This window comes from Rhea pennata, chromosome 1 (assembly GCF_028389875.1).
Source record: "Rhea pennata isolate bPtePen1 chromosome 1, bPtePen1.pri, whole genome shotgun sequence".
In the NCBI taxonomy this organism is placed as follows: Eukaryota; Metazoa; Chordata; class Aves; order Rheiformes; family Rheidae; genus Rhea; species Rhea pennata.
Genome location: NC_084663.1, coordinates 9809560 through 9835685, shown reverse-complemented (window position 1 = coordinate 9835685; position 26126 = coordinate 9809560). Strand labels below are relative to the sequence as shown.

At 37.6% G+C, this 26126-nt stretch overlaps 1 protein-coding gene across 1 annotated transcript in view; it reads right to left on the bottom strand.

The window, feature by feature from the left end:
• Positions 1–26126, bottom strand: part of SEMA3A (semaphorin 3A) — a 169637-nt gene that overhangs the window by 117744 nt on the left and 25767 nt on the right. Inside the window, exon 3 of the mRNA XM_062597623.1 lies at positions 2293–2450. Coding sequence (XP_062453607.1) covers positions 2293–2450 — 158 coding nt within the window. The remainder of the gene's footprint in view (positions 1–2292; positions 2451–26126) is intronic.

The following is a 26126-nucleotide window of genomic DNA, read 5'->3' as shown; positions in this document are numbered from 1 at the left end:
GTTGTTGCTGTTCCTATAGAGCTATCCTTACATGAGTAATCTTAAACCTGAGTTTATTATGGTTTTTGCTTAGTAGAAAATGTATCTCACCTCATACAGAGAAAACCCAGAGACGCTCACAGTCAATTATTCATGTTTTTTGAAAAGCTTTTAGGAATTACATATAGAATAAAACATGATCTTCACATAAAATGCCAGGCTATTCAGTTGGGAGCCTCAGATAATGCAATATGAATGGCCATAAGTCTGGATTATAACCTTGGCGTTCAATACAGTTTGTTAAAGAAAGTAAAATGGGAAAGTATTAAAAAAGAAAAAAAAAGAATATAGATGGCAGAAGAGGACAGAGGAGATGTTATATATGCCTTTTAAAGTCAAGTTTGCAACAGCATCTTCAAAGTCAGAATTCTCTTATAATATTAAAAAATCCAAACAGAAATCGAACCTCTTACGTCTATAAAATAATGCTGAATGTTTTATGAGCACATTCTCCCTCAAAGGATTCTTGCTACTTCCTTTTTCTATTCTTGGCTTAAAATGTACAGAGATATGTGAAAATTAAAATTTATCAGGTTGGAAAACATTAACCAAATTTCTCAGATCTCTCATAAGTACCAGTTCAAGTTCAGTTCAAGTTTTGGGTAAAGATTTCTATATTGTTCAAAGCAGTATTTTAATCTATAAAATGAATGTCTATATGTTGTCTTTCTTTATTGTCTCAGTACAGTGTTTTTTCTAAAACATTAGAAACATAGAAAACATCAGTCTGTTTTCTATAGTCTAGAGCTAAAGAGCTAAATTGCACCATTCCACCGGAAAAATTGGCTTTTTGAGTTCTGTTGCTCTCGTGTCATATGCTGCTTTCAGTAATTATACAGTAACCTTAAACCTTTTTAATAAGATGGCACCAACCATTGGTGAAGTTCCAGCCCTAGTGCAGCACTGGCAACATTGGGATTTTGATCTAACTGTTTTCAGTGACCCTCCTTTCTTTACTCAGCTGACTCCAAAAATCTTAAAGTTCTTTTTTATTCTTAAGTATGAAGTTTAAATATAAGACTTAAAGATTATTCTTTAAATTATTTTTGAACATTCAGTTTCATGCCACCAACAGTAATTCTTTTTTATTGCAATACTATCCGTGTACAATTTCAGGGAGTGTACTAATGGTACTTGAATCCTGAAATCTGTAGGATACAATCCCTCCCATTCTGCAGAACTGTTTTCTACACTGGAAACACCTTCTTTCTTTTAATTATTCCAGATGTTTTTCACATTAAACTATGAATCCCTCGGAGAATTCAAATAAATAGCTAGTTTCCTTTATGCCTCTCTAAAGAGAATAGAAAATACCCAGTTTTCCTTTTATCCCTTTTCCTTAGAGAATACAAATGAATAGCCTGTCTTCCCCCTGAACAGAAAACACAAGGTATTTATTGCTATCATCTTAGGAAGCTAATAGTCAAACGGGCAAAAGGTCAGGAACACCAAGAAAAAAAACATCTCAGAGTATTGAGGCAATATATCTCTCAAAAAAGAGTAGTCCCTAGATTTTAAAACGTACCATCAAAATACTTAAATATAACAAATCAAATCTCCATCTCACTGTTTACCTTCTAGGCATTTTGTTTTCACTGAAATAAATGAAAAGCTAAAATGATTTATTTAGGCTCAAACAAAAGCATACTCTGGAATGTCAAGGAATTGTTTGTCAGCTTTTGATCTGTCCCCAGCTTTTACTGGAAAATTATACTCTCCATCAAGAACAGCAAGTTTTTTATGAATCTGTTGCTCTTTAATCAATTTGTAATCTGTTATGTCTCATGAGCAGCAGAAATACAGTGCCTGAAATTGCTGTGATAAAGAAGAGAAATCAACACTCAGACTCAAAGAGCTGCTTTTTACCTGCAACAAATGCAGAGTAATATTTCTGTGTAAGCTGTCATAACAGCCACCTTTGTTTTACTTAGCAGCAAACATGAAAGTGTGTCTTATTTGGGAAACAGCTGGATTATTAACTTATCATTACTACAGTTACTATATTGCTTCTCAATTACTTTTTTGCAATCTGGAAAAAATGTTGCAGATTATATAATTACACTCATTATAAATTTCACTTTATAGAGTCAGATTTTTATTTTATTTTATTTTATTTTATTTTTGTCATATAGTATCCCTGATAAGAGAACACTTACTACACGATTCAAATAGTGCCCTACATAGTCTAGGTAACAACAACTGTACAATGTTAAAAGTGCACATTTACTTTGTATAAACCATGATTCAAGATACCTTTTGATATTCTTTGATGTTAACCAGGTTGAAAGAAAATATGTGATCCTTTGCTCCAACGTACAGTCGACTCCGCTCCTCATCCAAGAGGAAAGTATGGTAACTGGAGCTATTAGCTAGTCCATTAAAATTGATGATATTGTTGGATTCCAACATTTCTGTAAGACAAAGGCAATACTTTCTATGTTAATACAGTTAAGTGATATATAGATTAGTATCTGACTTTGTAAGGATATCATTTTAGCAATTTATATTTATGGAGTGAAAACTAGTGAAAGCTTTTTTTACCTGGGCCTGTGAGTATTATCATTTCAAGTACCTAAACCCAAACTGCTAGTGAGATTCAGCTCTACACACTGCAAGGTCAAACATCAATAACATCAATGAGAGTCTTGTGTGAAGGTTTTTGGTAGTAAATTCTACCCATGTAACTCATTAAGTCCTGGACAAAGTTCAATTCTGTTCAATCAGTGAGATTTTCAGGCATCAATCTGAGGTTGATCAGCAGATATAATGCACATCTAAACAGAAAATCTAATAGTTCTAGCATGAGAAGAGAAGAGAAGAGAAGAGAAGAGAAGAGAAGAGAAGAGAAGAGAAGAGAAGAGAAGAGAAGGGAAGGGAAGGGAAGGGAAGGGAAGGGAAGGGACGGGAAGGGAAGGGAAGGGAAGGGAAGAGAAGAAAATTATCCCTGTATTTCATACAGATCTATAAATCATGTATGCCAGTCCTGAGTACAAGCCCTGGCATTGGGAGGCACGGGAACAAACATAGGGCTCTAGGTGCAGCAGCAGCTCCACTGATGCACCTCCTCACATCCCAGGCCAGGACCCATCAGGAAGATGAGGAAGGGAGTGAACATATCACCCTCCAAGGAGAAGACTGCTAGAGGGCACAGCCAGACTTTCAGACAGCTCGTGGTGCTATGCCACGTGTGCAAGCCATGGGTGTGTGCTGCTCTTGTCAAAACAGCTTCGTAACATTCAGAATTTGCCTAACAATGCAGAATTTCCCTTTTTGCTCTTGAATAAGATTGCTATCTTCCATTTTGAACCATTACTCCAGCTGTACTCATTATGTTGATAAAAATCAAGGTGAAGTTGTTTTATTTAAAAAAAAATAATAAATTGATTCTGCTTTATTTTCTTTTTTGTTGTTGTTTTTACACCCTTTTTCCCTCTTTTCCTTTATCTAGAACACAGAAGATGTCAAATGGGGCTCCTTTGGATCTACATAACAGCAATACTTAAGACTTTTACAGAATTTCATTAGCCTCAACTTAGTAGTCACGCAGATGTTAAACCTATATTTTATATTCATATATACTGGATGAATTTTGAAGAAGATTCCTGGCTGCTGTTGCACAATGGATAGGCAGCGCATTCAAGGAAGATAACACGTAGAGGATGTGTAATATTCAGCCTAGATTTGTATTCTTTGCACTTAATTGGACAAACTCTCAATAGCATCAAAAAGAGCTCCCTCACCTAGGAGTGCAACAAAGCACCCAAGAAGGCTCTATAGTCTCTGTTCCAGGACTTTTCTGATTGAATGTGACTATATACATTTATACCGTAGCACGCTTTTTAAAACTTGTGCTACTCGTACTCAACACTTAGGTTCTCCGTCTCGCTCTCTCTCGCTCTCTTTTTTTAATGTAACAAGAAGAAATCAAATCACCCCAAGCAGTCTTGTCAAAATAATTCTTCTGGATTCCTGCCAAGTTTTAGAATTTGACTGTATTGTCCTCCAGTTCACTTATTTGCATTTTGTTAGAGACTTTACTAATTCTCTTTACATTGTAATGACTGATTCAGATGTTGAATGTCTCTCTGCTGAATAGTGAGTGATGCAGATGATTGATTGCTTAACTTGTCTTAGATCTCTCCTGGCTAGAAATGCTTTGCTGTCATCTGTATCTGTTAATTTTTCTTATAATATATCTGTCAAAAACCCTCATACATTTTTTTCATCTTAGTCTGAACTATCCTAGGTGTGATTCTGCCCTCTGTGACTGCAGCATAATGAGAAGTAGCTGCTGAAATCAGAGCTACACAAATGAGAAACTAATGTAAATGGAAAGAAGCTCAGCCAGTCACCTAGCTGCTTGATTTAGAAGACTGAAATGATTTTTCTATTAATGAGTTCTGAATATTCACACATACAAGTGGTGTTTGATGTTGTCTTTTGTTTTCTAACTTTCATAAAAAATATCAGATAATGATATTGGAGTCTAATGTTTATTATGGCCAAGAGTAAACTACATCATCATCTTCACTGTTCATATGCTCCACAGTGTAACTTAAAAGGACCAGGTGTAGCTCTGCAGGGAAGTAGTATTTTTTTTTTTCTTTTTCTAGGACTCTTTAAAATATGCAATGGTGTTGAAGGTAACATTATTTCTTTTTCTTTTTTGTGGAGCTGCAATTTAGAATCAAATTGAGTTAACTCCCAGCTGCCTCTTGCAAGATTAAGACATTACTCCTGGGTTTTAATCTAGTACCTGTTGTGCTTCTCACTTTTGCAGGAGATGGCCAGATTTCCAGTTCTATTTCATTAAAAAAAATCAGAATATTATTATCACTGTATTTTAAATCCTCTTGTGAAATCAGGCTTCTACTTACCAGGAACTAATCTGAGAATATAGGTTGAGGGCAGAAATGACATTTAGATGCTATTGACTAGATGCTGACGATTCTCCTTCACTGCAGATTTAATTAGGATTGAGTTACATCACAACTGAGAGGTGAAAACCTAAATAATCCTTGCAGTTCCACTGCTTTTTATTCTGACTTACATTTATTTCTCTGGTAATGAATAGGGCTTTACATGACATTCTGGAAAGGGCTGCTGAAGAGCAAAGCAATGGCATTTGCACAATCAATACAAATTAAGTATTCCACTTCCTCAAATTAATTAGTTTCCAAGTGTTTACCATGCAGCACTCTTGCAGTACCCAGCCAGTGGCTACTGCTGGGCAGAAGACAGAAGCAGCAATGACAGGGCACTTTCCCCGAAGGGCACGGACGTCCATCAATTCTGTGAACTGTCGATCAGTCACACTGGTGAGGCACATAGCTAATTGATGCTAAAATAAACCAATATTTACAATGAAAACTGCATGACAATGACAAGAGGAAAATGATTAACACCTTCACAAAGTCAGTGGCATTGGTACTGCCTACTCTGCACACCCCAGTTCTTCTCTTTTTCTTCGTTGTGTGTACTGAAGGTTAGAAACATGCTGGGCACATGCAGGACCTGTGCAGACATATAACGGTTGCCAGATTTTAAAATCACTTGTTGACTTCCTCTGTGCTTTGTCCAGTTATTTTTATTGTAAAGATGGTAACTTTATTCCTCCAGCAGTTACAGCAAAATACCCTTTCTTCAATAATTGCTCAGAGGGTGTTTTCTTACTTCCTTTTGATGTATCTTCAGCTGTACGCATTCCTGCTGTTCCAAACATTTCCCTGTCAAGCTAACCACCCCACATTATGACTGTAATATTGTCTGTAAAATGCTGTAAGGGGTACACTTAGAGTGGGTGGTGATACTCTGAAAGTAATAAAGACTTCATTGCTTTTGTTACTGGTGCTTGCTTCACGTTTATTGAGTGTTGCAGGTGACCAAATCTAACAGTTTGAAATGCACTGTACATTCAAAACCGCTACGTTATCCTGAATATTCACTTGAAAGAGTCACTGAAGCCAGCTGGAGTTTCAGTTTCTCAAGATCTGCGGGCCAAATTCTCCTCCTAACCACTCCACCTCAACTGCATTTAAGAATATAAATTGTAGCCCTGCTGACCTGCTTACTCCATTTTACTCCTCTTTTTCTGCCAGTGTCCAAACCTTTTGGTATTTGCACTTCATTGAATATGCCTTTCCCTAGCTTCCTTGACCTTTCTTCTATTAATTGAGGGTTTTGTTGATCCAGTCTCTGACCTGTGTTTGAACATTCACTTCGCCAGAGCAAGCTGGCAAATTTACAGAAGAAAACCAGTCCCTAACTCTTGTCCTCCTTCTAATAGATGATTATTTAATTTGCTAATGGAATTTCAGTTTAATAATATGTACACACACTGAGGGTCAAATTCCCACAGTGAAATCAATGGAAATATGCATGCACAAGGAATGTAAGTTTGGTTTATTTTTATGACACGTTTTCATTAAAGAATAAGCCAGAAAATCACGGCTATCGGTAAGATGAATACAGTCAGACAAATCCTGAGTTTGCTATATCCGTGGCTGATTTTCCACTGTAAACTTTGTTTTATATCCTTGTTCCTTCAGCAGAATTTTGTCAAGGGGAGAACTTAACAAAAGAAATCCGTCTTAGTTTGTACATACTTTAATATCAAGCAAACTATCTTTTTCATGAACAGGAGTTTGTCTATGCTACAAATGAGCAAATTGGCCTGTGTTCTTGCTATAGTCTTCATAATAACATGTCAGTCAAGATATTTTCATTAATAGGGATCAAAGACCCATAACAATTCCCACAGAAATCATAGGAAAGGACCCCCAGTTTCTTCAGTAGGACTCAAATCTGGCCCTTTCCTATCACTAGTGACTCTGCAGGGTGACTGGATTATGCATTCAGTTCCGCTCGTCGTAACATGCTCGCGAATCAAATGAGTGGGTTGATGGTTGCACAAATTTCCCGACCTTCATTCCTCCGCCCGCAGTGATAAGATCTCACTGTATATCTCCTCGCAGCAGATAAAAGATGAGTCAAAGAGTATTATGCCATCAAACAGGGATTTTGCTGAACTGTGAGCAATACCTCCCACAACGTCATGCTAGAACATTTCCTTCTTCTCTCGCCAGGCTTTTGCTTTAGCTACAGAGTATCAGGTGGCCGCGTGTTTGCACATGCATTCGTTGCTTACACAGATGCACATTGTGCCTGTTCTGTGTATTAGCATATGTATCTTTCTAAATAAAACCAGATATAAATTAGCCATTACACTTTGTGTGATTATTTGCTGAATTCCAAGATATTAGGCTGCTGTGAAGGGAAAGGAGTGGTTATTCTAACTTCTAACCTCTTCTGCACAGCCTAGCCATTTTATAGTTCAGCATATAGACAGTGGAAAGCCTGTGTGGGACCCCTCTGCTTTGCCCTTACCAGTCACGCAGAACAAGGCAGGGACTGGCAGCATGTCAAGAGAGCTTCCTCTAAGGCATGAGCCAGATGAAAGGTTTTGGCAAAACCAAGGATGAAGAAGGGAAAATGCATCAGACTTGTTGTGAGTTAATTCCCGCATCCGAAGTATGAGTCAACTAGACAAGTGGACAAAGTAGACAACCCGTGATGCAAACAGTGCAATATTTCTATTTATTACAAATGTTGATAGTAGCTTACTCAGAGAGGTGATTTTCAGATATTTAAAATCAGGTGAGATTGACTCCATCCAAAATCTAATACTAGATAACATGCCCAGTGCCCTGAAGAATGCTATTTTTGGCAGGATTCTGCTATTTTATACCTGAATTACTTTCTTTCCCCTACTCCTCAAATATCATTGGGACCTTAGGATCAGGCCCTTAGTAAGGAGAAAGACTCAAGTGTCTACTGTAACAAAAAATAATAAAGAATCCTGCTAACAGGCTATGGTATAGTTCAAACCAAGATGAATTACCAAATTTACTTAAAGGAAATATTCTTCAAAGTAATTAATTAAATTAATGGGCAATCACCTAATCAGTAGTTTAATATTTCACTCTAAGCAAAAAGCAATGATAATATTAAAAAAAACAGAGATCTTTGTTACATTTTTCTTTTACTATAAACATTCAGGCTATCAGGCTTTTAATAACATCCTAAATGTGGCAACACTTCCAATAGATTTTTAACAATGATCATTTTATTTCATAATATGACCATCAGAAAACAGAAACAGAAAATGATTTAAAAACAAACAAACCTCAAAAACTTATGATATCACCTAATTTCAGAATTACAGTGCTTGGGAATTATAGAAGGTGATCATTTTTATATGAAATGAAACAAAAAACAGGTTTATAAAACATATGAGCTCATATAGTGCACTAGGTCGTTTATTCATTTTTAGTAACATAACAAGAAAACTTTTGCAATCAGCACCTTTGGTTTTTTGCTATGTTATGAGCCAGATAAACTTGAAACTACACAGGATTTCTTGTTGATGGCAATTCCGTGTTATTGTAATTTGAATGAGACAAATCACAGGGAGAAAAGGGAGGATATCTTATCAGTGATCAAAATACAATTGGAACAGAGCCTCTCACAGCTGTTCAATCAATCCCAGCTTTCATCCTCCTCATATACTTTATCATAACAGTTGCCAATCACTGAGTTTCACTGAACTCTACCAGAAGGAGGAAAAAACAGAACCATTTTCTGCTGTAAAATTTTGGTTCTGAAAGAACCTGTAGTGCAGAAATGTAGCCCAGAGAACTACACTGCCATTACGACTTAATCAATTATTGGTAGCTAGGACGAGATATACAGGTTTTGGTGTACTAGTGATGGAAGCCAAGCAGTTTAAAGGAAACACTCCCACTTACCTTCCACTGCAGCAAAGCAAATCTGAGGAGCGCAGTATAGTTTGATTAAAACCAGATCCGTGGAAGGAGGAATGCAACAGCACTGATGTTTTGTTTCAGTTGCGTAAGTACGGACTAACTCCCTTGACTTAGAAATACTGATGCATATGTTTTTTATACTATAAGACTGAGAGTAGATTTTAGCTCATTAATGTCAGCGCTACTTAGCTACGTGACAGCCCTTAAACTGTTCTTGATTTGAATAATTGAAAGAGTCACATGGTATTTTAAAGACATAAAACATTTAGATTTCTAAAGCCAATCTGCTTTCCCTTTATTGTTTTTCTTTTTTGTTCCTAAAAGTGAATCCAGATTATTCCTATGGTTCAGTTATTTTCTTATAAAACATGAGAAATATTAACCTGTGAGCTAAACAAAGGCTTATAAAGGTTGATTTTGGGTTTTTTTTTCAACTAAGTTCTCTGTCTCAGAGAAATCTTCTCTGGCTTAAAATTTGAATAGGTAATGATTTTCCTGCCTTCCATTTATACGCCCGGTATAAAGACTGTAGAGGAGAAAAAATGAAAGGGGTGGATTTTCTTAGTGAGCTCCTAGCTGCTAAGAACAATATCAGTAACTCTTAGGATTCTCCAAAACATGCTGAAGTAAGGTGGCGAAATACTAAGCTAATGAGAACAGTTTCTCAACATACCAGCTGAAATACTGGAAGCATGGTAGCAGCATTAACTCATCTCTCTGCCTTGAGTAATGCATCCTGAATGCGTGTGGTAAGCTCAGCATGGCATTGCAAGACCCTAAGTTATAGTATCATCCAAGCTACTACAGCTAAACAGCCAGCTCAGTCTCACTCATTAAGTAGTTCAGTTACCAGATGTAATTAGTAGTTCATTAATTTGCAACCATTTGTTTGATACTGCTGGAAAGTTAGACTTCAATGAGCAGAAACGGTCCTGGTAAACAAGAAATTGTGGGCAGTTGTCACTTTATGGGTTGTCTTACCTATAAAAAGGTTCCGTCTGTGCATCATTAAGTATCATATCGCGGAGCATGCACACCTTTGCAATGACTAAGGGCATGGAGAGCAAGCTGTGCTTGTAAGGCTAAAATTTATTTCATTTGGCCAAGCTGGGAACAAGATGGGAAGGTCCCATCCTCTGCTTGGCCTACCTGCTTGTTGGGTCCAAGCATAAATAGAGCACAATTCTGACTCATTGGCTATTCCCAGGAAATAACAACAAGGTGGAAACGTAATTGGAGGTGGATGAGAAAAACAATCTTCAGAAAGGCCTTCTGCATGTATATTTAGGCTAATTCTCAGGGAGACCAGATCTACTGGGCCCTCACTCTGGGACCATTTCAAGTAAGAAGGAATTTACATCCTTGTAATAATACTGGGAGGAATGAAATGTAGAAGGACCCTCGACTCTGACAAAAATAGAAAGATGTAGACTTAAAAATCATGACTTTTTTTTCCTCCTAGAACAGAAGTAAAGCAGAAAAGGAACTGTGGCTCTACAAGTTTATCTACCTGCTCTCAAAATATTAACTGTGAGTAAGATAGAGGTAGCTGATCAAGCTTTAAACTCACTCAGGTACTTGCAGTGTCTAACAAGGATGGCTAAGGGGTCAGCAAAGGTCAACTGATTTTGCTCTTCATCTAATGATGGCTTCACGAAGTTCATGTTCACTGACTAGGATGTTACACCAGACTAAGCAGGCAAGCTTCTTTACAGTTAGCTCAGGGGGTGTGACTATGCTTTATAATAATTATAATGACGACTAAAAGTCAGATGTACTCAGTCCAAGGATAAGATATCTACCTGTCGTTTTTACACAGGTGAAACTGCAGAAGTTTTAGGTCTATTTCTTTATTTTTAATGGTTTTTCCTGTTTCAAATAACTTAATTCTTTACATAATCTTTGGGGGGGGGGGGAAGGAAAGATTTAAAAAAAAACCCACAACTTCTCAGGTGAAAAGAAAATAGTCTGGGTAATGTCAAAACGTGTCAAGACATTTGGGGACTATTAAGCAACAAACTACTTAAAATACCATGACGTTTGAGAAAATTCCTTTCTGAAAGCTGACCCAGTGAGAATGTTGATTTTTTTTTTCATTCATCTCTTAACATCTCTGTCTTTTGAATTTCCTAATATTTTAACCTGGAATTCCAATGTCTAGTCAGTGTCTTTACAATTAACATATCATCCAGAATTTCTGATAGGAAATAAGAACTTTGTTAACGAGTGCGTTGGAGTTGTGCTAATAAAATCCTTCTTCCTGCAATTATATTTCTTTTCAGGGCTACGAGTATGAAAGTTTATTTTAGCCATTATATAAATCTTCGTTTCAAGTACTAATTCTATATACTTCAAAAATAAGTGAGCTTATTTAATAAGAAGAAATAAAGACGAGGTCCTAAATTTGCTACGGATAGCAGAAGAATCTTTCAAAAAAACCGGTGGTCTCATTTTCAAGTGTGACTTTTTTTATCTGAAAATCAAGTTAGCATTGATTTTTAGTGAGACTTTTGGTCTAGGTCCATGAAGGACTTGCATGTCCGATTTGAGCAGGATCCTTCCTTCTAGGAAGCATGCAAGAGAGAATGTCTTTGTACAACCTAAAATACTTTGATGTAGCTGAAAAGCCATCAGAGAAAAATTCAGTCTGAAATTAAACAGGTCTTTTTTTCAACATACTCTTAACTTTTAATTAATTAACACATCTGTTGAGCAGACAATAAAAAACTACACCAATTGCTTACTAAGTTGCTATAGGGTTATGGAGTTTGCCTAGAAATTCACTTGCATATGCAAAATTGTAAAATAGAATAAAAAGTACTTAAGTTTTCGGAGATTCAGGGATAGATTTACGAAGGGAAGTACACTTGACTTCCTTCAAAAAGACATGTATGAAACACTTGTGTTTATTTGTCTAACAAGTCTTCAAAATTCTTGAGATTCATAAAATGCAAATAGATTTTGAAGTAGTCCTAGTTACAGGTAAATCGCTTTATAAATTTTATAAAGCAGCTGGCTTAGATGGCCTACGTCCAGCTTTTCTTATATGGGTGCAAACCAGTGACCTCATATTTTCGATTTCAGACATAGCTATCAACACTGCCTCTGTTGAAATTTGTTTTTGCAGAGCGGGACCCACTCCTCCACTTTGATCACACAGCCAGCCCTTTGAGGAACTGTCTTCTCGCATGATTAGAACGGATGAGTAAAATTCAGCTCGGATTTTACATCCTTCTCTCTTCTCCTAGCTCTTATTTCTTCTAATCCGCGAGGGGGGATTTGGATGAATTTCAGCAAGGGGCTGAAAGCACTGACGGCAGCTAAGCGGTCCGCGTAGCTCACGTAGGCACGCACACAGCTCTGCTAACGCGCTGTAATCACAGCGTACAGAAGAAGGGACATTTTTAACCACCGACCTTCCTTCCACAGAATTCAGTGCCAAATGATGATGTTCAATTTTGTTCTTAATTTACCCTAATGAAAATCAAAGGGTATCAGTATCATACCACTGTGATTCTGCGATATGTGGAATATATTTGGTTACCATTACATAAAATTGAAATTCTAATTAGTTAAATTACCATTATTTGTCTAGTGTTTCTAGTGGCACCCACATGGTGTTAGGTCAGGTTCTGCACAAACAAAAAAGGAAGTTCTAGTTCTTCCTTTCAGTATGCATGCCATAACCAGAATTATTAATCAAACAGCAATGAAGGCCCCACTATTATTTTTCAACTCAATGATTTTTTTTCACCTGCTCCACTGATCAAAATTTTAAATTTCTTTTGAGTTACACAAACCAAACTAGTTCTGCTTTCAGTGTTTATGTAATTATAACAAACTCAAATGGGGAACAAGAAATTTCTGATTAAAAGCTAGATTCAATATGGAAAATAAACCGTAGCTGTAATTTTTACCTTCACATTCTGACTCTGGACATATTTATAAGTGGATGGGAGGAACATGGTTCAACCTAAAATTTCATGATGTACAAACAAATTTTGAACCATAATTCTGGTAAGGCTAGGAAATTAAGAGTATAAAGCACTTTAGATAGCTTTCAAATCTCCCCAAATACATCTTAACCTGCTTCACGTCTTCACGCAGTACGCAGTTCAGATGTGGAAGTTCTTGACATGGGTTGTAGATGTTCATGGTTTCAAGCACAAAGAGATAAGATCGTGTGGGGGCGGGGGGAATCACCTTGAGAAGGATAGTCATATTGCCTGGCGTGAAATGTCACCAGGCAAAATCACTGACGCCGTCCTTCCCCGCGGCTTCCCAGCCGTGCCTCCCCGCGCCTTCCTCCTCCCGCCTCTCCCCTCCCCAAAGCACTGCGCTGCCCCAGGGGAGCGGAAGTACCTGCAAATAGCATCATTTCACACGGATTGACTCCACGGTTTGCAACAAGCGTTTCAAACTCGGATGACTTCTACACAACTATTGCTTTGGAATCGCGTGCACGTACTTGGTCTTCTAAAAGAACACCAGGACGAACTGTCAGCGATTTGCAAGAGGGAGAGAAGAGGGGAAAGGAGTGGACTATCAGCACTCAGGTAGCATCTGCCGTCTGGACGGGCTGAGCGCGTGACAAGATTCGGCTCGGAGGCTGCGGTGCTTGACCTCGGAGCACCGGTCCAGCCGCTCAAAGACACGTCGTTGCAAAGGCAGCCCGGCTTGCTGAAACACCGCATCGTCTGGGGTGTCGGGCTCTATTCACGACAGCCTCAGGAAGGAGCTCCGGGGTAATTAGAAGCAACTTTAAGACGTTTTTGACGTGCGAACTCAGCCAACCGCGCGTGACCCTGCTCACAGCAGGTACCTGACGCTGCACCTGTTGAAATGGGCAGATTGCTGCACGTCTGGCCACATCTCCCCTCACATGCTCCAGCAAGCGTCAATAAAAGGGATGTGGCAGGCACTCAAATGACGGCCGAGAAAGTGAAAATACCGCTCCAAAAGAGAAAAAAAAATCAAGTAATACTCTGTTCACTGAAATTAACTGAGAAAAAGAAAACAAAAGAAAAAAAAAGAAAAAACCTGCCTTAACTAACTATGAAGCTTCAATTTAGTCTGTTCCTAGCTGGTAATTTTTTTGATTCTTTTGCCCTCTATTTTTAATAGTGTAAATAAGTTACAGTTTACATCCATGTTCCTAAGTGTCTTATAAAACTAAAAAATAATGATAATTTATTAATTATATTGATACAATAGCATCATTATCTTTGGTGTTAGCACCAGCAATAAAATTAAGTTGAATATTGCAAATATTGCATGAGGAAAAAAGAAATAATGTAAGTTTTCAGCTTCTGAAGCTCCAATGGAATATCAATAAGGCAGCTGCATCGTTTTTTTCCTCAGGCTTCAAAAGCTACCCCTTTCTTGTCCAGACCGAGACTGCAGATCAAATTCACATTACCTACTCTGGGTCCCTGCCAGGACACAAGTCTTTAGGAGATATGTAGATTCAAGATATAAATGAAATGGTCCAAACACACTGAAACAGAAAACAGGATTTAGCTCCTTTTCCTTATTACTTAAAATGAGACTTACTAAAAACTAACAATTTCTGAAGGCCTACTGGGAATTTTAATTGAGTTCTTTGTTTCACACTGTACAGTTCTTTGTGCTTTGAGTGACTTAAAACAGGCACATTTTTCACCTGAATTCAAGAACGTTCTCCACTGGCACTGATGAGGTTAATGAATTATATAGAATGTATAGAGTTTGGTTTATGTAAAGAATAAACTAAAAATTGCGGTGTTTTGGATAGAGGAGGAAAAGGCAGGACGTTTTCCATTTACCCATCCAGACCGAATGATATTACTCATTTGTAACAGCTCCAGTGGTTATTCCACTAATTTCCCTCCAAAAGTACATTCCTTTGGGTGCAATACTCAAGTATATATGTATGTCAACTGCTGCACAGGCTTCCAAATGCCCACACTGATCCAAGATATCATGAGTCACTGTTGACAGATAAGGACCATTTCACAAAGGCTCCTACTAAAAGTTAATGGAAAACTTACATTTCTGCTTGATAGTCACATGCTAACATATTATGGTGTGGTATTCTCCAAAGATTTTCAAAAAAAAAAATTAATTTAATCCACTTAAACTTGAAAAAGTGATTCAGTGTTTCCAAACTAAAGTAACATTGGGTACTTCCAACCTCTAAGGAGCCAGCTTTCCAATTCTCTACTAGTGCAAATTGGTACAACCCTTTCAGTAGACCTAAATTAATTTACAGCAGATGTGGATACAACTTAAAACTAAGCATAGTTAGTGTCTCTCTAAAACTCTGTATTATCTAACAGGATTGTGATTAAATCTGGAATAAACTAACACCATGTAACAACAAAGTTTCTACAGGTTTACAATATTGGAAAACTAGGGAATGCCCACGGAAGTCATTACAAAGTAATATCATGACATTCTGTTGTCAACTACTTCCGTTCTTCTACACTAGCTGGGGAAATGGCTCCTTAACGTGATGATCAAGAGGTTTCCTATTGACTCATAGACACTGAGAGATCCCCAAGAACGGAATGGCTCACAGGCTCCACCAGTGAACCCTGCAGCTCCACGGAGCATCACCAGTCTGCATAACCAGCGCACTAAGTATTTCCAAAATTACGTTCACCAGTTTGCCCACATATTGTAAACATTTCTTTTTCCTCTACTGTAAAATAAATATTCAAGAAAAAATATTTTATTTTTTTCCTTAAACAAAAGTAATTCCAGCAGCAGCTGACATTGCTTCTAATATAATGACAAACATTTGGGTTTATTTCCTAGCTAGTCTAATTATGAAATGCATCAGGGTAGATGTGTTTTCTTTTTGTAGCCACTAATACTAATTTGGCCTACTGGGGAAACAATTTCAAAATGTCAACATTTGCATGTCTGAACCCTGCTACGAACTAAAAGGATTCATGTGCGAAGGTCCTGCCTCAAGCTGCGACACATTACTTACCTCCTCAGAGGGAGCTAACACACTAATCTGAACAAATAAAATTAAAACAGTCGTCTTGCCACAGTGGTTAGAGGAAAATCACCCTGACCGTATTGGCTGATTGTAGTTTAAGTGGGATATTACTTAATTTAACTATACTATGACAGTTAAATAAGGAGCACATAAAAACCCCTCAGAAGAGCAGGTCATCAAGCTTGGACATAAATATAAATGCAGTACCCAGTTCCCTAAAAGGAAGGTTAGTGTTGCCCCTTTTAGTAGTATAAGCTTTGAGATTTAAGGCAATAATTTACACATTTGCTGCATATACTGGTTTCTGCAGATGTATTTACCAGAATGCACTCCTGAGATTCAGATACTAACAAGTTTGAACACAAATCTGGTAGAAAGGCCCATAAGTCGAGAAGCTTGCATCTGCTCCACTGCTTAGTTCAACCAGTTCACGACCCTTGAGGTCTAATCCAAAGCCAAGTCAAGGCAGTGGGATTTTACTGATTGTGCTGAAAACCGAATCAAGCCAATGGATTAAGAGTATGTTTCCTACAGGACCTGTGTTTTCAGGAACTTCCCCCAAAACATTTACCCTTATAACCTCAGAAACACATTTTTTTTTAAATGCATTTTAAGCTAAAATGCAGACTCCTGACAGATTTCACCAGGTGATCACTTTACACACAGTGCTTCAAATACTTCCCTTATCTTGTGATTTAATGTTCAACCTGACATGCTTTGCAATGATCTCTGTTGGGGAAGTTATCATGAGCAGAAAGTCTTAATTTGTAACCGCTACGAGCTGAGGGTCATCTTCCGGAAGAAGGATTTGGTGTTGGCTGAGAGTCCCAAGAAGATGTTAATGTCCTATTGCCATCCACGCTATCTGAGAATTCCGCCCCAGAGTAATGCTAAAACAACGGAGCCTATCCACTATAGCTAACTTAGCTCTCTGACTTGGGCCTCATTTTCAGTTATGCGATAAAGCAGCTTGCCTAAAATAAATGTTCTTTGAGTCGGTGGAAGCTACAAGGTGAGGATCTTTACAAAGAGATCAAGTCTTCCTAAATTTAAGAACCTAAACTATATGAAACAAATCCTATTTATTTTTGCTAAGGAGATATCAGTGCTATAGTGGATTGTTCCATTTTAATTGTAGGTATTCATTAATTGCCTCTACATTAACTTATGTATTTTTTGTACGCTATGCTTACTTCCTTCAGTGCACAGAAAGGATGGAACATGAAATGATTCTTTTTCAGCTTGTTCAGTGCTTGCCCTATTGACTACCTAGTATTCAAATTCTGCTCTGACTGAATCATAAACATTTTTGCAACACCCTTGTGAAATAGAGGAGAAGGCATTATTACTTCTACTGTGTCCATACAGGGTAAATGAAAATGAAAGCACTCTAAAATATCAGTTTGATTCAACAGGCCTTGATCTTTGAAAATGATTAGCATTATAGGTTACATGTTTTCAAAACACAAACCCACAAAAGAGCTTCTGCAAACCCACAGGGCAGGTAGCTACAGAGCCAGGAAAAAGACGAACTCTCAGTCCGTGACATCCAGCACATCGCAAGGAATGAGAGAAACAGAAAGAGAATAGTTTAGGTCTCTTGGACAAAAGTCAGATGCCTTAAAGTTTTCTTCCTTTACTTCACTCCTCACACCAATACTAAACCTTGCAATAAATGAAGGAAGGGTGTTACATACCACAGCACCTTGATTCCCTCTCTGTCCCACCACAGGAACAGGAGTCCCTTAGAAAGAATAGTACAAAATGGTATAGCAAAAGGTTGTACGGTACTGATGCAGTTCCCACACGAAATGAGCTGCTGAATCCTCCTGCGATGGGAGGAGGGCAAGGCTTCCTCTCTGGAACCAGATCCAGCGGAAGTTGTGGTCCAGACTTGCTGCCACATATTCTTATCCAGAAATGACTGCGTTGGCCAAAAAATTTGAAATAGCATGAAGCAGAACACTTAGCCTATAAACTTTCAGTTCAAACTGTTAAAGCCTATAAGAAACTGAAACCATTGATTTATCATGGGAAATACCAGGTATGCTTAATTAGTGTTCAAATAATAAAGCACTTAGCATGCCTTTATATGTGCATAAAAGTATCAGTTCTGCTTTGAATAATACTCAATAGCCATAAAAGCACAAAGAAGTGTATGACTTTTTCCAGTCTTAGGAACTTAGCATATGCTGAACATCTACTGAAGTCTATTGAAGTCAACAGTATTGAATTCCTGTTTCAGATTATATACACTAAAATGTCTCTGTAAATCAGGAACACAGACTGTTTTCCAAGTAGGAGGACTAATTTATATTTATGGAGCAAAAGTGAAACGAAAGGGACTAGAGTTTCCTCACATCAGAAACCTCCATATCTGCATGTACATCCTAATTCCTATATAATCCTGAGTAGTTTACGTCTTAAAATAAACAGACTCTACCTTATGTCCTTACTGGATTACTGTGCGTAAGATGTTTACACAAAGGATATAGCTAAGTACTCACCGAACGTAACAAGAGTGCAATTCATTCCCATGCATTAGAGGCCATTATATTTTGGTGGCTATATTTGAATAAACCAACATTTAAATAAGTCAGCAATTGCTACCTACTGTTAATACTTTGTGTCCGATCCTTGCCCTCTAGAGTGTGATTCACTGAAATATTTATGTACATTACCACTACCCATAGAGTATAAATATGATGGTGACCATTTTGTATATGAGAAGGTAACCATAATCTGTTGTCCAGGTGAATTAGACCCCAATTTAGTAAACACTATTACTTATACAGATAATAATAACAATAATAATTACATTAAGCTTAATCTTTCATGCAAAGATCTAACCACATTCTAATAAAGAACAGGACCTGAGTCTCACTCTCAATCATTTACTCCAGCAGCACAGAAGCATTTCAAAATGGAAATAAAAGTTTTAAGGGTCTCTTGCACTATCCTAGTCATGGAATATGCCCATAACATGGAAGAAAAAATCCTGAAGTTGTGCTGACCTGAACCATGAGAAGCTATGACACTGAGTACCGTTTCAGGCACATCCAGCATTGCGCTGCTGGCATTTTACTATTCTGAGCAATACTCTTTTTACGAGCCCTCTTTTTACTGCCTGTAGGAGGAGAAAAAAAAAACAAAAATAAAAAGACAGCTAAGGGTGATATAATTGCTGCCTTCAAATACTTGCTGGGGTATTAGAGAGAAGAGAGAACCAGACCCTTAACACAGGTGCACAGTGAAAGGACAGGAGGTAACACACACAACTTGCAACAGGGGAAACACTGAAAGGGGTATAAAGAAAAGAAGTCTTGAAAAACAGAGTGGTCAAACACTGGAACAGGATGCTCAGAGACATGTGGACTCTGCAGCTTTGGGAGTTTTCAAAACTTGATGGAAAAGACCCTGAACAAAGTTAGATCCTGACCTATCCTGAAGACAGACAGCCCTTACTTAAGCAGGAAGTTGGACTGGTCCTTTCCAATCAGATTTTTTTCCCCAATATTTAAATATACTGATTTGGCTTTGATAAATTAGCACCTAACAAAAATAACAGTGCATTAGAGGCATATTCACCTGGGGAAAAAAAAAAAAAAGGAGGGGGGAGAGGGGAAAGAAAAGGAAAGACTCGCTAATCTCTCAAAGCTGACTTTTCCTGAGGTTTTTTTCATTATAAGGAAAAGCAGAAAACAATCAAATTGGGAAGATACATGCTAAAGCACGTTGAAGGATGTAATAAAGGATATATAATACTGTTTCTGCATTCCTGGGTAGATGAGAATTTTTAGTCTTTTTTGAAAGAGACTAGTCAGAAATCTCAGATGTTGTATTGTAGCATATGGATGTCAGGTAGAGGGAGTCAGATATAATTCAGGGCAGATTCTCAATAAGTAAAAGTATATTGTAATACAGCTGTGTAGAAATTCATCTACTAACCGTATCTTCATTCAACATCCCATATATTCCCAACTATAATTTCACTTTAAAGAACAACCTTTACAAGTCATACAAATATAAACAGGCAATAATTGCTCTGGATTAATATCTGCTACAAATAGTCCCTTATTTCTTTTATCTGAATTTTGTCTTCAGGTGAACTCATTATTATTGTTGATTACCTTTATTACATTACCACTCAGGTATGTTGACTCAGCATAGATTACTACTCAGAACTGCATTATGAGATGTATTATTATATTCATATAAAGAAAAGGCCCTGTGAAAAATTTTTCGTCAGACAGTGTGGCAAATATCACTCAGTGAAGACATAGGTAAACACTACCTAAATGATGATTAATTTACAGTCTCAGCATGCAGAACAAATTTTGGTCCCATTGACTCGAGCATGCCCAAGATCTCACTCTAGCTGCCAGCCAACATCTGTGCTGAAGGCATAAAGAGCACAGTGGACTTAAGAGAGGATTTAAGGAACCACAACTATTAATCCACTGATTAATAGTCTGTTTTGTAGAAGAATAGTCTAGAAGAAACAGTAACAGCACTTGTGAGTGCTGAGCTCAGAATGCAAAACCAGACAAAAAAAATACTGTGCTATTATTTAATACATTATACATACTTAAGAAACAAGACAATGTCAATATGGAGACAAAAGAATTGCAACATTAAGGGTAACTCATTTTCCTATTATGGCCTGTTACTGCCTGGCTGAATGTTGCCTCTAACTTTGTGTTTTCAGAACACACTGAATTTAAGAAAACTCTTTTGTTCCAGTTGCAGCCCACATGCTGACGCAGCATCTCATCTCCTATTGTTCTAACTATTATCTGGTACATTTGATGAGCTGAAAGATAAAAACGCACAGATTCCAGTTACCTTAGAGATAGCAAAAGAAGAATTACTTAGCAAAAGAAGGGCTGAGAATGGGCTGTTCCTGCCAGGCCCACTCTGGTGTGCGTGTGCGAGACCCACACATGCGAGTTCAGATTCGCTAAGCCAGAACTGTCCGTTGGGGCTCTGTCGTGCACCAAATGATCTCACCCTCTCCAAACTCCCACACACCGAGATACAGGGAAGAGCAGGCTCAACCAGTCCTAAATTCCTTTGCCAGTTCAGGTTCCAGATAGACTCTGTAGCAGAGGGGAAGAAGCATGGCTCACAGAAACTGTTAGGGAACTATATCTAGAAGAAACAGATTTATTCATGGTTAATAAATTCTTCTACCAACTTTTTCCATAGATGCTAGTACTGGTGATGAGTGAACAGTGACCTCACAACCAAGAACTGGCTGCTAAAAGGTCTTTTAAAATCCTGTGGCAATTGTTAAGGTATTGTGTTAGGTTAAAAAGAGGAGTGGTTCCCATATAACTGTTGCTCTGAAAATTTTTGAGAGACAGATGCTTCTCAAAGTCTGAGCCCTTATAGCACCAGCCTTCTAACTTAGCTTTTTTATTTACTTGAGAGATAACCAAGATGTATTTCATCAGTTTTTCACCAATTTGACTTATATAAAGAGTCTGGAGAAGCTCCAGAAAAGTCTTGTTCTTTCTAACTAATTTGAAAGATTGTGCTGTTTGGCTTCCCTAGTAACCATATAACTATGGGGAATAAGTTTTAGGGGAGTGCCAAGAAACATGAAATAGATTATCTGATGAAAATCCAAACTTGTGGCTTTTTTTGGAAAACAGGATGGAGTAAGGAGTAACTTTATCATTAGGATCACAGAGAGACTGGGAATCTCCACAACTCTCCAAGTGAATGTCTACTAAAGAAAAAAAAACAAGTTTGACGTATGTATGGAATAAAAACTCGCTTCTGGAGACTAAACATTCTTTCACAGAAACAAAACTGTACTGTGGTCCCACCAAAGAATAGTATTCTTAATGGGGTTCATGAACAAGGGATCTATCAAATGAAGGTAAGAAGAAACAGAGATTGACACCGCACGATGTGTGCCAACTCTGGTCTCAGAAAGCCAAGAAATTTTGGACTGCTTTAATAGGAGTACATAATATTTTTAGAGCTCTTAACAAGGCACACCTGAACTCCTATTTATACATATTTAAAGATATGTGCCACAGAAGCTAGATTTTGCCATGCATTTTTGCCTATTCCAGTAGTCTGTAATTAATAAGTACACAGGCAGAGGAAAGCTGCCCTTTCAGATTCCTCTGAATTAATTTCACAGACCTTTTTTCTAAAGTACAGAATACGTAGCAATATTCTTGAATTACTGTTAAATCATTTGGCTAAGAAGAAAAGATGGCACTGCCATGTCTACTTTGTTGAAATCAAATACCCTTCTCTCTCCTGCAGATGTTCTTCTTCAGTTCCTTGACTTACTGGAGTGCTTGTCTCCACCAGCTGTCTCCAGCATCTCCACACTTCTGGGGGAAGAGTGACAGACGAAACTCTAGAGGCAGGCATAGTGAAGTCTGGCTTCTAAACTAGGTAGAGACAACCCTGTCTCTACCATTAGTAAGACCTATTTCCATGTCACCTAAATAAGCAGTGCAATGAAAGAGAAAGTTATATAAATTATAGTCCTCTATATAAAATATACTAACTAGAATAATCCTATTATATACCCTGTTATTCACGTATGGGTATCAAAAGTCATACCATATCTACATACAGTACAAGTCAAAATGAGCTATGATGGCGTGAAGGAACTGATACAGTCCTTCATTCCACCAGCTAGGGTAGTAGAAGAGCTGAAGTTACCCAGAAACCAGCTGCAGTCCCAGCAGCTGCTTTTGGATAAAATAATTTGATCTCATATATATACAATATATGTACACCACAATATACATAGCCAATCATTCAAATATTCCAAGTAGTTCTATTGTAAAATTGTAGCCAAAAAAAAATGATTTTTTTTTTTTTCTCAAAATACACTCGGGGTGGTATCAAATCATGGAAAGATGAGAGAGAAGTCCAAATACGTGAAGTTTTACAACTTACAAAGAATCCAGTTACATTTTGATTAAAAATAACGATCCTCTAAAATTATGTTAAAATTAAATACTGTCTACTTTTAAAATTAATTAGTTTGCATTTCAACCAGGAACCAGTGTACCAATACATAATATATAACATTATTCTATTCCATTCAGAAATTGGGCTGGTACTTTCTGTGCTAGCTGATCTTACATAGTCTTCAGGATTATTTTCTGCTAGAGTACATTACATTAATTTAATTTGAAGAAAACATAAACATAGATAAGTGGCAAGTGTTTTAGTCCCTTGTTCAACTAAGAACAGGAAAAAAGGGGTATGTTTGAGGCCAGTGGTCTTGAAATAAAGTGAGTTAATATTGCTTAGTTCAGTCCTAGGTCTTAGCTCAGAGACCGAGGAATGTTTGATTTTGTTTCTTTGGCGTCTTGCTATGGCCATGTTCATTTACTAATGAGTCTCATCGTACTGACGTTTGTGCATCGTACTGACTGCACAAATTGACTGCACCCTATCTGTGTCAAAAGGACACATAAGTGTGTGTAGCTAAGGGAACACCTGATTGCTCACTTCAACTACCTAATGAGAGGGTTTAGAGAAGACTGGTAGAGAGTCCTCTCAGAGGTGCACAGTGATAGGAAGAGGCAACGGACAACAAACACAGGCTGCAAAATGGGAAACTCTAATTAGAAATCAGGAAAAATGTATTCACTGTGAGGGCAGTCAAGCACTGGAAGAGGGGTCCAGGAAGCTGTGGAACTTCCTTCTTTGCAGAAAAGTAGTCAGAAGTTGCCTGGAGAGGGCCCTAAGCAACCTGATTTAGTTGGCCTTATTTGGGGCAGGGTTGGGTCTAGATGCGCTTCCGAAATTCCTTCCAACCTAAATTACTCTGTTGTACAAGTGATACTTTTTCCCATTGCTCTCATCTGTCAGGAGAAAGCAGAAAGTTTTGTCTATTAAAATTGTCCCAGGATCACACGGACATCCCCAGTATCCAGTATCCTATTCAAGATTACTTATTTTCTTTTTTAAGAGGTCATCTTATCTTCACATAGACACTCAAGCCTTCTTCTATACATCTTACTGCTTCCACAGCAGTCTACATGATAAACTCTTTTCCTCCATTAGAAAGGCACAAACACTATGCAGAATCAGGGTTTTATGTTATCACTCCTAGACACCTCAATCACTATCAGTGAAGTAGCAACGCAAGCAAAAATATACAATATGGTGATGCATATGTACTGTGTTACTCATTTGAAAGTAAACTGAATCTAGGACTTATCACGTCCCATTATATGCGAGATCTTGTTGTTCAGGGGAAATTACTGCTACCTCATACAACTAGAAACTTAGATGAAACTAAAGAAAATCTTTCCTCAGTGCTCTGTCAACCCAAACTCCAATACTGTTCTTGTTGTTGTTGAAGTAAAGAGGTATCAGGAGCACAAGAACGCTGTGGAGGTGGATACAGAGAAAGCAGCAAATACAGACACAACGTCAAGCAAGTTGATTCCAACTTTTATGACCTGTCTAGGTAGAAAAATCAGACGTCAAGAGAAAACAGCATTGTTAGCACAAGGGTGTTGTTGGGCATGGAAGGAAAGCTCCCTCCATGTTGCTGAACTGGTAGCTCACAGAAGGGTACATCTTACAATGCTAACAGTGTAAAGCCATGATACATTTTCCCTGCTACATTTTTGTCTGTCATCACATCCATTTGAATGAATCCTTAATGAATATTGTGCTCTATTTGAAGTTAGAGAGGAAACATAGCAGGCACACTATTGCCACTTATCAATTACATTTGTATTTCTCAATTATCTTTAATTTAATAATTGTATTATTTTCACTTCTGTTTTAACTTTTAAGGGTTCCTATTGCAAATACTGTATTTTTGCAGGTGGTTTAGGTTAACAGCAATTTTCAGCAAGAGCTCTTTTCCATATACATTTTTTTTTCTGAAAGCTCTTCTCTATACCATTATTTTGTCTAATAATCAGCCTTCCTGGAAATATTAATCATTATGTCTACTAGACTTTCAGAAAGACCTGCGTCAGGTTTCTTTAAATTGCTTCTCTGTTTATCTTAGGCATAGTCTGAATAAAATGATTTCAATAAACAGGTCTGAAGCATATCCTGAATTGTACGGTTGGGATATGAACCTGAAATCCAGCATAATTCCTAGCATTACAGTAACAGCATTTAGTAGAAAGAAAGAATTGTACTAAATTATAAGTGCATATGGAAAGGAATTCTATACCAAAGTAGCTAGCTATATTTTCCATAGTAAAATACTTCTTATAGTTTTGTACTTCTTATACAGAACAGCGTAAGTCTAATCTAATAAAAGCTATGAAAGTTTTGTCATGATTGTTTTGGGATGATTATACACTCTATCATTTAAATATCACTTAGAAATAGCCAACTTAAAATATGGACTTAACGGCAACACTAAGTGAAATTTTTTGGCCTCACATTATGTAGATGGACGAACAAGGTTAAGATTATAGAATCTCTAGTCTTAAAAATCTAATGTCAAACTCAGTTTAGGCACTGAAGTGCTTTGAGGCATGGCACTTCCACGGCAGAACTTCCTACTATATAGGCTAGAAGGGTGAAGCTCTGAAGCTCCAGTGCGAGGTTACTAAATCCTCTAATTTACTATCAGCATTCTCTGTCTTTTCTTTGTAACATACGGCATATAGCCTTCTATGCAGGCTTTTCACGGATGGATGAGTATCAGCTTGAAGAATCTGTGGTCCAAACCATTTCTGCACTTCAGACCTCCAAGAGAGTTTCTGCATTACTAATCTTAGATTTCATTTGGTCCTGTAATCGCCAAGGTGCTCTGACCTAAAACTTTTTATTCTGAAGACTCATATATATTTATGTCTCTCCAGGGGCAGAAGGTGTTAATGAGAGCACAGTTATCATTCTAAAAGCTCACAAAACTTATGCAATTATTTTGGTGGTTTAGGGAACACACAAGGACATTTCCAGATATTGCTAGATTAATATGGCTTGTCATGGAAAGTGCTTTGACTACTGGTCTATGTTTGTACAAGTTGCTCAGCCTGCCCTCTCTCAAGGATGAGCTGTGGCGAGAGTACCCAGATTTATCACTAGGCTTTAGCTATTGTCTTTAATTAAAAACCAACTGGCCTCATTTATGTCTCATACAGTGATGGCTACCACAGGCAGTATTTACTGTTTCTCATTTTACAGTTTTATAAAACAAAGAGTTTGGTTAGCTAAACAAAACTAAGGTAAGAAATAGGTCAATATATTCTGAATAACAACAGTATAAAAACAGTTTAGTTAGATTATGGAATAGCTTGGTTCTGCTC